General features: G+C 44.5%; 1 protein-coding gene and 1 pseudogene across 2 annotated transcripts; both read left to right on the forward strand.

The window, feature by feature from the left end:
- Positions 1-140: 140 nt before the first annotated feature.
- Positions 141-2,293, forward strand: LOC143631011 (D-galacturonate reductase-like; annotated as a pseudogene). Its single transcript, XR_013153277.1, has 4 exons — positions 141-443; positions 1,148-1,391; positions 1,508-1,687; positions 2,075-2,293. The product of XR_013153277.1 is annotated as a D-galacturonate reductase-like (transcript).
- Positions 2,294-2,965: 672 nt separating this feature from the next.
- Positions 2,966-14,959, forward strand: LOC143631012 (D-galacturonate reductase-like). The gene is made up of 4 exons (XM_077099878.1): positions 2,966-3,343; positions 13,925-14,168; positions 14,298-14,480; positions 14,599-14,959. The coding sequence occupies exons 1-4, from the start codon at positions 3,018-3,020 to the stop codon at positions 14,824-14,826; spliced, it is 981 nt and encodes a 326-aa protein (XP_076955993.1). The 5' UTR covers positions 2,966-3,017; the 3' UTR covers positions 14,827-14,959.
- The last annotated feature ends 280 nt before the right edge of the window (positions 14,960-15,239 follow it).

The raw sequence follows: 15,239 nt of genomic DNA on the forward strand, positions 1-15,239 counted from the left end.
TTTATTCCGAACAAACCCATCATTTAGTCTTAAAAATATTATCACATGTGGGCATACGTACCCATTAACATTATTTAAATTAACATCTATCATTATATCAACATGCAAGTCGCAAATGAAATGTATCCAAAGAAACAAAGTTTAGAACAATGACAGGCATTCCCACAACGACCATAAGCTCTTCTGATGGTCCACGACCCATTCCACATATCGGGTTGGGGACCGGGACCTTGACCGAAACAGGTTGAGGCCATCAAGGCGGGTTATCGCCACTTTGACACCGCCACATTCTATGGCACCGAGAAACCTGTTGGGGAAGCCATTGCGGAAGCTTTGAAAGCGGGCTTCTTGAAGTCTCGAGTGGAGGTTTTTGTTACGACGAAGCTGTGGAGTAACTCGAACGAGCGTGATCTTGTTTTACCGGCCTTGAAGAAGAGCCTCCAGTAAGAAACTTTCATGCTTTTATTGAAATCTATGAGGAGTTGAATACATCACATTTTTAGGCTCAAACCGAACAAAAAAGTAAAAAACCAAAAAAGTCGTTTTGTTTCGGTATTTATAAGGGGTTTGCTTAAGTTTCAATTTGTTGGTTTTATTATTTGAGTTTGAAAATTTTGGGCCGATAAACACCGCAAGTCCGCTATCAATGAAGTTGGGCCTGAAGCTAGCTTTGGGCCTAATTTTTATTAACTAATGAATAATTGATTATTACACATCTAGATTATTACACATTTAATAGTCTAATACTAAAATTTTGGGATTATATCATTTATTAATTTCTTATAAATTACTTAAAATCATTTTGTTTCCTGTTCCAATGAGTTTGTTTATATATTTATATATATATATGTATATGTATATATATATATATATTTGGCCTTTTCGGTTTTTGGTTAATTGCAAAACCGAAACTAAACTGAAAAATCAGTTTTTCAAAAAATGCAAAACCAAGCTGTTGGCTTTTAATTGGTTCAGTATTTCAGTTCGGTTATGTTGGTTATTAGCTATTCACGGTTTACGATTAATGTAGGAACTTGGGACAACCTAGTTATATTAGCTATTTTACAACTTTACATATTAATATAGGATTTGGGACAATATATGTATCGAGTATCAACTATTGACAGTTTATGGATTATTGATGTAGGAATTTGGGACTAGAGTATGTGGATCTCTATCTGATACACTGGCCAATAAAAATTAACTATGAGCATGTCAAAATCCCGGTTCCAAACGAGTTGGTGACCGCAATCGATATCAAGGGCGTCTGGGAAGCTATGGAGGAGTGTCAAAATCTCGGACTTACCAAATCCGTCGGTGTTAGTAATTTCTCTTCTCAGAAGATTCAAGAAATTCTTTCGTTCGCCAAAATTCCTCATGCTGTCAACCAGGTGATCATCCACTCTTAAACCTCATAACGTATTATTTTCTAGACATGCTACATATTAATGTTTGATCTTTAAGTCCATTAATCGTATAACTAATGAACGGAGTACCAAATTTGAAGGTTGAGATGAACCCTCGTTGGTAGCAAAAACAACTCAACGAATTTTGCAAAAAGAATAACATCCTCATCACCGCCTACTCGCCTCTAGCTTCATTCGGCAATGTTTGGGGAAACAACAGTGTTGTCGAAGGTGATGCTCTCCAAGATATTGCTAAGTCCAAAGGGATGACTACTGCTCAGGTATATACACCACCGCGACATGAATAGGATCACCTCACCATTTCGAAATTAATATATACTTATTCATGAACTATGATGTTAAAAACTTAAAATCAATGATCTTAAGGGGTTGTTTAATTCATTCAGATTTGAATGAGTCAGATCTGAATGAGCCTTTGTCCCATTCAGCAACAACAAGTGTGAATGATTCAGACCTAATTTTAACCATTCAGATGTTTTTCTGTTTGAAACCAAACAGTCTGAAATCTGAATGAATCAGATGTTTACATCTGAACGGTTTCATTCAGATGTAAACAAACAGCTCCTAACTCAATATATATTCAATTATGTTATCCTATTTAATGTAAGAAGCTAATGTTATGCTCATGTCCTAATATTGACATGTAGATCTCATTAAGATGGTTATACGAGCAAGGTGTTAGTTTCGTAGTAAAGAGTTTCAACAAATAGAGGATGAAGGAAAATTTTGACATCTTTGATTGGTCATTGACGGCTGAAGAACTGAGCAAAATAAGCCAAATTCCACAACGAAAACTCGTTTATCTCCACGGTCTTGTGGTGAAGGAGCCTAATGATGTAACAGCTGAGATTGATTCAAAGCTTTGAGTGTGTAGGTTTATCATGATCTAATTTTGGACCAAAGATATTGTAGCACCCACACGTTTCAAACACATGACACAATATTTATTTGATGGAATAAACAAGTAGGTCTTGTATGGTGCAATGAAAATGAAAAGGTTATTTATAACCATTCAACTTTTAACATGTTTATATATAAGGGATATTGGTTTTTAATACTCCAACTATCAACTCCAAGCTAAGTTTTGCCGTAGTTGGCGGCGACCTCTGATTCAGGGTGGTTCAGACATCTATCGAAGGCGGCTGTAGAAACTCCAAGGTCCGATCAACGCAAAGAGATGACAAATCGATAAGATGCAAGAGCGCTCTGACGGTTGTGAAGTGCATCCGGCATTTTGGTATGATTTCTGCTCGCAATGGTTTTACGGTGAGGCTGCTTGCTCAATCATAAAATGTCTACATTAGCATCTGATCCACTAATAACGTTAGTCGACTATAGAGAGAGAGAGTGACAAAAACGAGGGGTGAGTAACAAATCGAAAGTTGATTTTATTGTAATCCGCAACCGATACCACAAATGTTTATCCACGACAATAATTTCGTCCATTTCTAACAATTATATCCATACAAAAAAAACCCGAAAACAAAGATAAAAAAACAAAAAAATATTGGCCCTATAAGTCCCAGCAAAACCATGCAAATCCTCTATCTTAATAAACAACCTCAAACTTTCCAAAAAAAACATCAAAACATGACAACTATTCCAGTGACAATGATAAGTTCTTCCGAAGGTGCCCGGCCGGTTCCTGTGATTGCAATGGGGACAGCGTCGGAATTAGGCATCGCAGGCATTGAAACGGTGGCACCATCGACTATTATCGAAGCTATAAAGATTGGTTATCGTCACTTTGACACAGCAGCTTTATACCAAACTGAGAAACCCGTCGGGGAAGCGATTGCAGAAGCTCTAAGATTAGGCCTCATAAAGTCTCGATCAGAGATTTTTATTACTACAAAGTTGTGGTGTAACTCCGCTGACCGCCATCTTGTTTTACCGGCCATCAAGCAGAGTCTCAAGTAAAATATTTTCATACGTTTGCTCTAGTTAGTCTTAACTCTTAACTATAATTTTGAAAGAAAAAAATTATTATCCGCTGCAAATTATATGTTATATTATATGTTCAACATTAAGATACATAACAGTTAATAATTTTATCCAAAGATAAGGTTAATTTTATCAAAAGGGCTAACTGAATTGTGATGCTGAGAGTCTAATACACCTTAAATGTTTACTAAATAGATAAAGAAAAAATATGAAACTAGCAAACTAATCATAACTAGGGATGACAATGGGTCGGATTATACATTCCCAATCTCATACCAGTCACTAAAGCCCATCTCAATCATATTGGGTACTTGTCGGTGAAGAGGTAGGTCCCAGCAGAGCCCAGTTGGACCCGCAAGACTCACCTCAAAAAGGGACGTCTGCGCAGTTGAACCCGCAAGACTCACCTTCAACAGGGACGTCTGCGCAAAGGCTAAACTCGCAAGACTCACCTTGAAGAGAGACGTCTGCGCCGAAACCAACTGGATCCGCAGGACCCACCATGCTCAGAGACGTGACGTCCTTACGCGCAGTACGCAAGCTGTTCCCGCAGGAAAAGCCTCCCAATGGTCGACGTACTCCGCCTGTTCCCACAGCAACGGATACTAGCCATCAGGGAAGGCTACCCGCGCAGCAAGGCTACACGCACAAGGCACTTAACTCTTAAATAATTCAGTAATGTCACCTGAAGAAGGAGTGAGCAAGCCGGGAATATTCCCGCACAAAGCCGGGAAAACTCCCGCCCAAATGAGCCAGTCCGTACGCTACTGGAGGATCTTTTGTACTGTACCTGACGAGGTATGGACAAAAGATCTGACCAAAGCTGCGACAGCTCACTGACAACAGTACAACGAGCAGCATGCTCTATTACTTAATGTCACTATCAGCCGCTGCCTACTCACCAACCTGTCGTAGCACGTGCATAGCCTGCAGTTGGTGGAAAAGGAATAGTACACAGCCGGCCTGGTCACTATCAGCCGCTGCCTACCCACCAACCACCAGCATGGCATGTGCGTAGCCCACAGTTGGCAGAACAGGAATACTATTCAGCCGGCTGTACCTTCTTGGAAACCTACCTTCGGCTATAAATACTCCAACACCTTGGAATGGTATGGACACATTATCTTATATCTCATTATCTTATCTTCTCTAGCAATCTCTCAATATATACACTTATATTCAGAGCAATCTAGTCTGATTCTCACGCCGGAGGGTGGTCACAAGGAGGTACCCCCCCCCCCTTCTCAGTGACGAGCTCACGGTGTCTGTTTTGCAGGTCATCAGAAGAACCATCTTTGCCGGACCTAACCCCTCATGGGAAACATCTATTTAACCCCCAGATTATCCGTAATCTGCCCGGGGTCGATTAGTGTTTCTTCATTGGCGCCATCCGTGCATAAAAGCTAGAACTACTTTCAGTTTTTTCAAAACTTCTGGAAAGATGGTTAACGTTACTCCGGTCACAGGGCCAGCAAGTAACCAAGAAACCCCGGTAACTAAAACCCCAGCTACTGGGGGGAATACTGGCGAGTACACAAATTTTACGAACACTACCCCGGTTACCCAAGCCGGGGCAAGTGCAGTAAACTTTATGAACACTACCCCGGTTACCCGAGCCGGGGCAAGTGCAGTAAACAATCTTTCACTGGGATTCACCGATGCCCAGTTGGAGAGACAACAGACGAAGCTCCCCCACCAAACACTCGATCAAGTCAAAGCGTGGGCCGAAGCACGTCAGAAGGAATTCCAAGCTGAGTTGGATGAACGCTTACGTTCACTCCAACAGGCTGACGAATTCGGAAGCACTCGACAACAGCTCAACATGAGCAATGAGTGCGAGTACTTGGACGATGATTCGGAGGAATCCGACACCGACGCAAACCCTCGCCATAGGGCGAAAGGGAAGCGTAAGGAAACGGACTTCCAACCGAGAAGGAATTTTGGAGAAACCTTCAAACCAAAAAACGCGGGTGGAAACCCACGTGACTTCTCTAAAACCTTCAGACCAACCGCTGCAAATGCAGGAACCTCCAAGTTTGCAAGGGACATTGCGGAAGCAATCGCCCCAAGAAGTGCCAAACAGATGTCCAACATCGGCACTTATGATGGTATATCCGACCCAGACGATCATTTGAACAGATTCATAGCGGGGGCAACCGTCAACAACTGGACGGAACCCACGTGGTGTTATATGTTCCAGATGACGCTGGTTGGAGCAGCCAGAGCGTGGTTCGACCGTCTACCGGTCCACCATATCTACGATTGGGCAGACTTCCAACAGAAGTTCAGCCAACACTTCAGTCAACAAAGAAAGTACACTGAAGAGCAATGGACAATCCTCAACTGCATCCGAGAGGAAGATGAGTCTTTACTAGACTTCATCACGCGCTTCAATTCAAAGATGCTAAGTCTGGGCAGTATTAGCGAAGATCTTGTTTGCGCTGCTTTCATCCAGGGTGCGAAAGACCCAGAGCTCATCCGCACCTTAACGTGTAAAGATGGCATGCCATCCACATGGGATGCCATCATGACAGCAGCTAAACGCTTCGCGGAAACGGAAAAGCAACTGGGTAGAGATCTTCCCCAAAGCACAAACCTCTACACCCAGAAAACTAGAGAAAATAACGTCCTTACCGCCCTATTAAACAAAAAGATGAAGCTAGGTATTTGGCAGTCAAGGGTAAACTTCGACACCTCATCCGGCTCGCACCCTCGGTTAGGCGGAAAGGACAACAGGCAGTCGTCGAACCGGAACCCCCGGTGGACGCCGCTCACCAAAAGCGTCACTGAGATTTTCGACACCGAGAGGCTCCCATGGCCAAAGGCTCCAATAATCCGAGAGCGTCACAACGCTGATCAGAGCAAATTCTGTGACTTCCACAGGACAAAAGGCCACACCACCGACGAATGCATAGACTTGAAAGACATCATCGAGACATTCGTCAGAGATGGAGAACTCGCACACCTCGTGGCGTAAAGGATGCTGAGCAGGCCAACGCGTGTAGAACCCCAGTTGGGAAAAACACGAAACTGCAGCTACAATGTTGGAGACTACATACTGCGTAAACAACGAGATTCCGAACCAAGTGCATATCGGCTCGATGGCACTCCCATCCAAACAACATGGAAGGGAGCTCAATTACACAGTCTGCATGTAGATCAATTCCAAACTTGTAAAAGGAAAGGCCCAGAGCCACTTCTAATGGAAATGATTCTCCTTATCACATTGACACTGATAATCTTACATTTATACTTATGAACTTTCCACACTGATATGCCGGTCTTCACCGCATACATAAGTGGGGAAGTAAGTCGTTGCGTGTGGAAGGCGGCAAAACCCGCATAAACACAAAAAAACGGCCAACCTTCACGCAGGTCAGTTATAGGTAAAGTTGGGTCATCCCACTAAATGAAAGTGCCGGTCCTACCCGCACAAATCATGATAAGAGGAAACCGAACTAACCTATTGACAACCGCGCGTCGAACGGTTAATTTAATCAAAACACTGATGCCGGTTTTCACCGCATAAATAAGTGTGAAGAAATCGTTGCGTGTGGACGGCGGCAAAACCCGCATAAGCACAAAAAACAGATAAGGACAACCTTCACGTAGGTCAGTTATAGGTAAAGTTGGGTCATCCCACTAAATGAAAGTGCCGGTCCTAACCGCACAAATCATGATAGAGGAAACCGAACTAACCTATTGACAACCGCGCGTCGAACGGTTAACTTATTCAACACACTGATGCCGGTATTCATCGCATAAATGTGAAAAGTCGTTGTGTGTGGACGGCGGCAAAACCCGCATAAACACAAAAAACGGCAAACCTTCACGCAGGTCAGTCATAGGTGAAGATTCGTCATCCCACTAGATGAAAGTGACGGTCCTACCCGCACAATCATAATAGAGGAAACTGAACACTAACCTATTGACTACCGCGCGTCGAACGGTTAACTTGTTCAAAACACTTGAAAATTTGCTAAGTTAAAGTATGCACGAGCGAATCATATATGGTTTATGCGGCAAAACAAGTGCCAAATTAAGCTATAATATGCATGAGCAAGTCATATAACGTCTATAAAGCAAGTCATCCAGTGAAAGTGGCGGTCCTACCCGCACAAAGATTTATACATTCCATAAAAATTCAAGTATTACAAGAATGGCCGGGTATCTACCCACCTACAAGAGTGTAAATCTATACAAAAATAAACCTATCCTAACAGTGGGAAGGGATCTAAAGATCAAGCTTCAAGGCCACTCCCTCCAAACCCACTTGTACCCACACCATCAGTTGGCTGTGGCGGTTCAAGGAAGGTCTTGAGAATGGTTAGCCCATCAGCAGCAGCATCAACTTCGTTCACCTTCTCCACCACCGGGTGCGGGAAGGCGGCATACTGGTTCACTGCTTGGTCATATACAGCTTCAGGATCCACATCATATAAAGGGAAGTTGAAAGGCGGGATGCCCTTCTCAACGAACCCTAGACCAAGCAGGAAGCCAGCCTTTTCCCCATCCTCATGAGAAGCGTTGAGGGCTGCGCTCATGGCATCGTCATATGATGTGTCCGTGAAGACTCGATGCACAACCTACAAAAATACCAAGTATCAAAACCTTTTCTAAGTACAAAGAAAAGCGTAAAGACGTTATGAAGCTAAGCTTACCTGCGACAACGCTTCTCGTAGAAGCTATTCCTTGGTAACCAGAGCCTCCTGGAGGGCAGCTTGAGCTTGGTTACGGGCGCGTTCGGCTTCACTTTTGTTAAGGTTGGCAAGCAACACTTCCTTAGCAGCAGCATCTTCAACGCCCTTTAGCTTACGCTCAGTATGGTCAAGCATACCCCTCTGGTCCAAGATCTCTTGAAGCTTCTTGGCGTCTTCCATGGCCAAGGCGTCATGAGCCTGCTGGAGCCTCTCTAGTTTGGCTTTGAGCTCCTCATTCTCGGCGCGCAGAGGCTCCGCAACAGCTTCAGCCTTGGTAGCCCTCTCGGTTGCGTTCCGCGCAGTTTCCTTAGCCAACCGAAGCTGTTCGTTAACAGCTTGGGTAGCCTTGGAACGGGCCTCGAGACGGGCCTGAACTTCAACCTCAAGGGCCTTGAAGGCCTTCTCCTTCTCCGCAGCAACGGCGGAGAGTCTCCTGTTCTCTTCCCGGATAGCCCGCGCCTGAGCTACTTCTTGGATACGAGCCGCCTTTAACTTGTCGTTTTCACGACAAAGCAACTCGACGCGCGGCTGCATCCGGGCAAGGAGAATCCGGAGTTCGTTTGTCAGCCTACCCTCCTGGTAGCTCGACATAGCTTCCCCCAGCGCCCCACTTGGAGCGGCGTGGCGCGCCCACTCCACGCAGTCCACAGCCGTCCGAAGGGTTGTTCCTCGGCGGATGTTCCAACGTGGAACATACACTTCATTGGAATCCGACACTGTAAAAACAAAACGAAGTTAGGAAAAGATGATAAAAAAAAAGAGAATAGGCCAAAATAACCCTACGCACCTGTAGGGTCGACAACAGGCCGGTAGCCGCCGAACCTATCACCCGAACCTAACGGATATCCATCCAAGAGGTCAGGCAGATGGGAAGGAGGCAGAGATTGGCTAGACGCCCCAACCCCAAACATACATGCTGAACCGGCCGGGGACGAGGTAGTCGCCGGTGCCAGAGGCACGGTTGAAGCCGCCGCGGTAGAGACCATCGGTGGTGAACTCACTGGAGGTGAACTCACAACCGTGGCCGCCGCTGCGGGAGAATCCGCAGAAAACACCACCGCCGGCTCAGTGAAGGACGCCGTGAATATGGCACTGACAGCCGGCGGAGATAACGTTACAGTTGGAACAGTTGCCTCAACAGGATGAGCAACTGACCCAATACTGCAAACAGGCGCAGCCGCCTGGGTCGTCGCCTCGGGTAGGTTGACCAAACCTACCGTCATGGGTCCAGAACTGCTCCTTCCCGCATCACTTTGGAATGCAGTTGCATCCACGCCTGCATGAAGACAAGATAGTTAATTATAATGGCGGAAGGATATGCAGTTAAAGTAAATGAAAATTATACTTACGAGTTCTCTTCAGCTTGAAGGTTCTGATAGGCGGGGACGAACCCGATGGAGCCGGCCTCTTCACGCCGCTCACCGTCGTCATCCTGGGCTGCTAAGAGGTGACAGCTGTCTCAACCTCTGGACAGTGGTCTCACCACCACCAGGGTTCCCCGCCACCTCCTCACTCTCGGTCTCCGAGTCAGACCGGTTAACCTGATCGGCGGTGGAGGCAACCTTCGCCTTGCCCTTCCCGCCAGCAGCCTTCTTCCTCCTCGCGAAGAAAGAACCATCTGCGGATTCCTCATCAGAAGATGACAAGATTAGAGGAATTCCAGCAGAGGTTTGAGCATGGAGAGGGCGGGGGTTAAAGAGTTCCTTACCTGGCCGCGTGGCACTCAAAATCTCATGGCCTGGCGTGTAAACCTCCACAAACCGACCCGCCGTCTGCTCAAGGATGGGCAACTCGTTCTCATCAAGAGCACGGGTACCCATCCGAGCGGGACCACCAGCTTCCCGCGGATGCAGGAGCGATTGTAGGTCGTTTCCCTCTGAAAACAAAAGAAAAACAGTTAGAAGAAAAACTCTAAATCAGCAAAGAAGACGGAGCATACCGTAAGGGATAGAGTTCAAACCGTATTCGAGGACGATAGGAATCTGTGGCGCCTCCGCCCCAGCATCCTTCCACACCCGGCTCATCCCGAGCATCACCATCCCGGACTCCGCAAAGCGGTAAACCGGAGACTGGACCCGGGAAATCTTGGAGAACCATTCCGCCTCCTGGTAGTTGGAGGCGTGAAGGTTCGGGAGAGCTCTCCCGTTCTTGAACGTCATCGCTATGGGGACGACGCGAGCGGAGATATAGAAGAACTCCCGCTTCCAAGACCGAAGACTGCGCTCGGTAGCGCAGATCTTCAAACCCTTGATCCGAGTGACCAAGGTATACCACCCCTGGATGCACCTCCAGGAATAGAAGGTCATCAGGCGGTCAACATGGGGCTCCACGCCCAGAATGAGGCACACCCATTCAAAATGGCGAACTTTAGCGATCGCTATCTGGTGCACCTCTGTCAGATGTACACCGTGTCTCTCCAAAACACGGTACACAAACTTCGTCAATGGGAACCTGAGATTCCCATAGACGAAGAATGCGGCATACAACCCTATCTTGCCCTTGGGGGCATCGTACACCGTCTGATGAGGCTTAGGAAACTCAGGCTCGAAAGGCTCGAGCATGAACTTCCTAACAATGTACTGGTACAAGTCGACGGTAAGAGCACACTGGCACTCACCAGCAGTACTCTTATCGTCCTTATCAGAAGTAGACGACGGATTCTCGGCATACACGTCAGACTCCTCGGCGGTAGCCTCAAGATCATGAACGGAAGACATGTTTTGAATGTAAAGAAGAACGATTTCAGGAGAATGCTCGACAGAAAAGTTAGAGTATTCGCCGGAAATAGTTTAGAAGAAGAAGAGAGGTGAAACTGTGAGTTGAGATGCAACCTCTCCTCCCTTTATATACTCACCGCAATGAATGCGATGAATTTAATGCGGAAGACAGAGGAAAGCGCAGGTGCAATGAAACTATGACACGTGGAATATGCAAGCTGGCAACAACTGTTAACAGGACGCGTGCCGTAAACTTCGCGGCCACGCGCCCGAAAACTCGTGCCCACGCGCCTGAAAAAGCGTCTGGAATGACCATATACTGTCACGTCGCCATAACTTCCTGCACGTCCTGACACTGTCAGAAGAAACCGTCGGACGACGTTTCAACAGTTTGGACTGTTCTTATCCTTTCACCAACTCTTCGAATTTCAAAAAGATTCAAAAAGATTCAAAAGTAAGCGGGACTATACCCCTTACCTTGGCAACCAAGTAACTATAAGACAGGTGCGAGTACAGTGTTAAGGCAAAACCCTTCACATACTTAGCACCTGCAGGGAATTGAAGCCAAGAATACCTCGGCAACCAAGTAACTATAAGACGGGTGCGGGTACAGTGTCAAGGCAAAACCCTTCACATACTTAGCACCCGCAGGGAATTGAAGCCAGGAATACATTGGAAGTAAAGTAACTATAAGACGAGTGCGGGTACAGTGTCAAGGCGAAACCCTTCACATACCTAGCACTCCGCAGGGAATTGAAACCAAGAAGGATCTTCTGGGCCATGCTTGCGGAAACGGGACTAACATCCCCGCATAGCGGGAACGTCGAGAACTAGATTGTTTGAAGCTCCAAGATGGAATTGGTTGTTTTAACATAATTGATAACTATGTTCAAAACTACCAAAACCTCATGGAAAATCTACACAAGTGGAACTCAACGCTCCTGACTTGCGAGGAGGTTACAGACCTACCCGCATCATACCCAAAGATCAAGCAGAAAAGTCGGGAATTTCTGCACGTGACATTAGGACTTCCGCGGGAAGAATCCCCATGGAAAACCTTAAAACTAAACCCTTTTCAAAACCCTTTGCTTAAGTCCAAAAGTTCACCTCACTTATTAACAATTCATGAGAAGAACATTGGACTGGGGGGACTTGAAGAGGTAGGTCCCAGCAGAGCCCAGTTGGACCCGCAAGACTCACCTCAAAGAGGGACGTCTGCGCAGTTGAACCCGCAAGACTCACCTTCAACAGGGACGTCTGCGCAAAGGCTAAACTCGCAAGACTCACCTTGAAGAGAGACGTCTGCGCAGAAACCAACTGGATCCGCAGGACCCACCATGCTCAGAGACGTGACGTCCTTACGCGCAGTACGCAAGCTGTTCCCGCAGGAAATGCCTCCCAATGGTCGACGTACTCCGCCTGTTCCCGCAGCAACGGATACTAGCCATCAGGGAAGGCTACCCGCGCAGCAAGGCTACACGCACAAGGCACTTAACTCTTAAATAATTCAGTAATGTCTCCTGAAGAAGGAGTGAGCAAGCCGGGAATATTCCCGCACAAAGCCGGGAAAACTCCCGCCCAAATGAGCCAGTCCGTACGCTACTGGAGGATCTTTTGTACTGTACCTGACGAGGTATGGACAAAAGATCTGACCAAAGCTGCGACAGCTCACTGACAACAGTACAACGAGCAGCATGCTCTATTACTTAATGTCACTATCAGCCGCTGCCTACTCACCAACCTGTCGTAGCACGTGCATAGCCTGCAGTTGGTGGAAAAGGAATAGTACACAGCCGGCCTGGTCACTATCAGCCGCTGCCTACCCACCAACCACCAGCATGGCATGTGCGTAGCCCACAGTTGGCAGAACAGGAATACTATTCAGCCGGCTGTACCTTCTTGGAAACCTACCTTCGGCTATAAATACTCCAACACCTTGGAATGGTATGGACACATTATCTTATATCTCATTATCTTATCTTCTCTAGCAATCTCTCAATATATACACTTATATTCAGAGCAATCTAGTCTGATTCTCACGCCGGAGGGTGGTCACAAGGAGGTACCCCCCCCCCTTCTCAGTGACGAGCTCACGGTGTCTGTTTTGCAGGTCATCAGAAGAACCATCTTTGCCGGACCTAACCCCTCGTGGGAAACATCTATTTAACCCCCAGATTATCCGTAATCTGCCCGGGGTCGATTAGTGTTTCTTCAGTCGGGTACTTACCCGTCGGGTATAAGGCAAACCCGCATCTTTCGGGTATAGTCGACTGAAAACCCGCCGGTTATCTATGGGGTTTTGAAAATTAATTTATAACTAGTCAGTTATATTGGGTAAGTAACTATTAATCAATTACAAAAAACAATTAGTCTAAAATGTTGCCAATAACTAATCAGGTATAACAAATAAGGGTGCAGTTACTGTACGCTAATGCTTAATGTACGATAGGTACGCGAGACGCTTAAAGGCAAAAAACCTAAAACGCTTAGAAAACGCTCACAAAACGTTAAACGCTCAAAAACCGTCTTCGTGAAAAAAAGTGAAAAATTGATCGATTAACCATCCAAAACTGTTTTTTTCGGTGAAGCAATGATTGATTGGATATGTATTGACGATTCCGAGATGTTTGGATGTGATTTCATGGATCAATTCGTGAAAAACGGAATTCGCGTACGTATTTGTACGATAAGCATTAGTGTATTGGATCTTTTCTCTAACAAATAATTGCTATAAACAAGTTTTGAATTTACAAAAATTCTCCAAGTTTCATATTATACATCCAAGTCTACAAAGAAAAAATGGAAAAATCCACAAAAATCGGATAAACAGGTCTATGCATGTTATCCAGTAATCGGGTCAGGTAATCAGACACATTTTATATCCCATGCCCAATCCAGCCCGTAAAAATTTCAAAAGTAATCTTAAACTCGTCCCATACCCTAATGGGGCGGGTATTAATACTTGCATCAAACGTTTCTGATTTTTCAATCGGGTTCGGGTTTTATTACCGTCCCTAATAATAAGAACAACCTTATAGACTAAGTTCTATGTTGACTCAACCAAATATTACTCAAAATTTGTAACTAAAGAATTAAGTTATTCATAACCAAATATTGATTACCTTTATGAATGTAGGAATCTGGGAGTAGATTATATAGATTTATATCTTATACATTGGCCATTAAAGTTTAACCAAGAGGAAATCAAATTCCCTATTCCAAACGAGCAAGTAGCCGCTATCGATATAAAAGCTGTATGGGAAGGCATGGAGGAGTGTCAAAATCTTGGACTCACCAAATCGATTGGCGTTAGTAATTTCTCTATTAAAAGGATTAAAGAAATTCTTTCGTTTGCCAAAATCCCTCCGGCAGTAAACCAAGTAAGCACAATAAATACTGTTCTAGCCATTTGCTTGATGCTCAAGATGGTTTTTGAATGTAAAAGAAAAGTCAACTAAAAATCAAAATGGTGGTACTAAGTACTAACATCATTTTAATTTGGTTTCAAGGTTGAGATGAATCCAGTTTGGCAACAGAAAAAACTCAACGGATTTTGCAAAGAGAATGACATCATTATAACGGCTTACTCCCCATTAGGTGCGGTCGGTAATAATACATGGGGACATAACCGTGTCATGGAATGTGATATTCTTCAAGAAATTGCCAAATCTAAAGGGAAGACATTGGCTCAGGTTTTTGTTTCTTTAATGATGTTACATTGCTTATGAGTCTATTAATAGTTTCAAATCAAATGTCTAATGTACTATGGCAACAAAGAACATGTATTGATGCTTTAGTATTGACATGCAGATTTCTTTAAGATGGTTATATGAGCAAGGTGTAATTATTGTGATTAAGAGTTTCTACACGGAAAGGATGAAGCAGAACCTTGACATCTTTGGATGGTCTTTCACAAATGAGGAATTAAACAAAATTGATCAAATTCCTCAGCACAGACGTTGTTATCTAATCGGAGGACTGGCAACCGAACATAATGATGTATTTGCTGAGATCGATGCAGAACTTGATGAAAAATAATAATATGTATGTGTTCTTTTAAGGTTTCACCTATTTTTGGTGTTGTATGCTTATTTACAAATAGTTTGTGCACAATACATTAGCATTAAATTAAGTAGAGATCTACAACAAAAACTTTGTAAGTTGTGCATTGCGGGTACGTTGAGCTTTGTATACTAACGACATTAGTATTCTGTTAGTATATGTTTATTAGCAGAAAATACGTTAAAAGATAGGACAGTCACAAAGCATTTCATTAGTTGGACCTTTGCCACCAAAGGGCAATAACTAAGATTATTTAAATCCAATTTTCTTCTTCTTAACAAATTTGTTTACCTAAAATCTATTTAACCTTATACTTACAAGGATTTAAACTATCCGTTATTTTTTAAGACACTAACCATGTCACTAGACATATGAGTCTCCTAAAAAAA

This window comes from Bidens hawaiensis, unplaced genomic scaffold (assembly GCF_021521415.1).
Source record: "Bidens hawaiensis isolate Kalapana, Puna unplaced genomic scaffold, B.hawaiensis_p1.1 tig00005935_1, whole genome shotgun sequence".
Lineage (NCBI taxonomy): Eukaryota > Viridiplantae > Streptophyta > Magnoliopsida > Asterales > Asteraceae > Bidens > Bidens hawaiensis.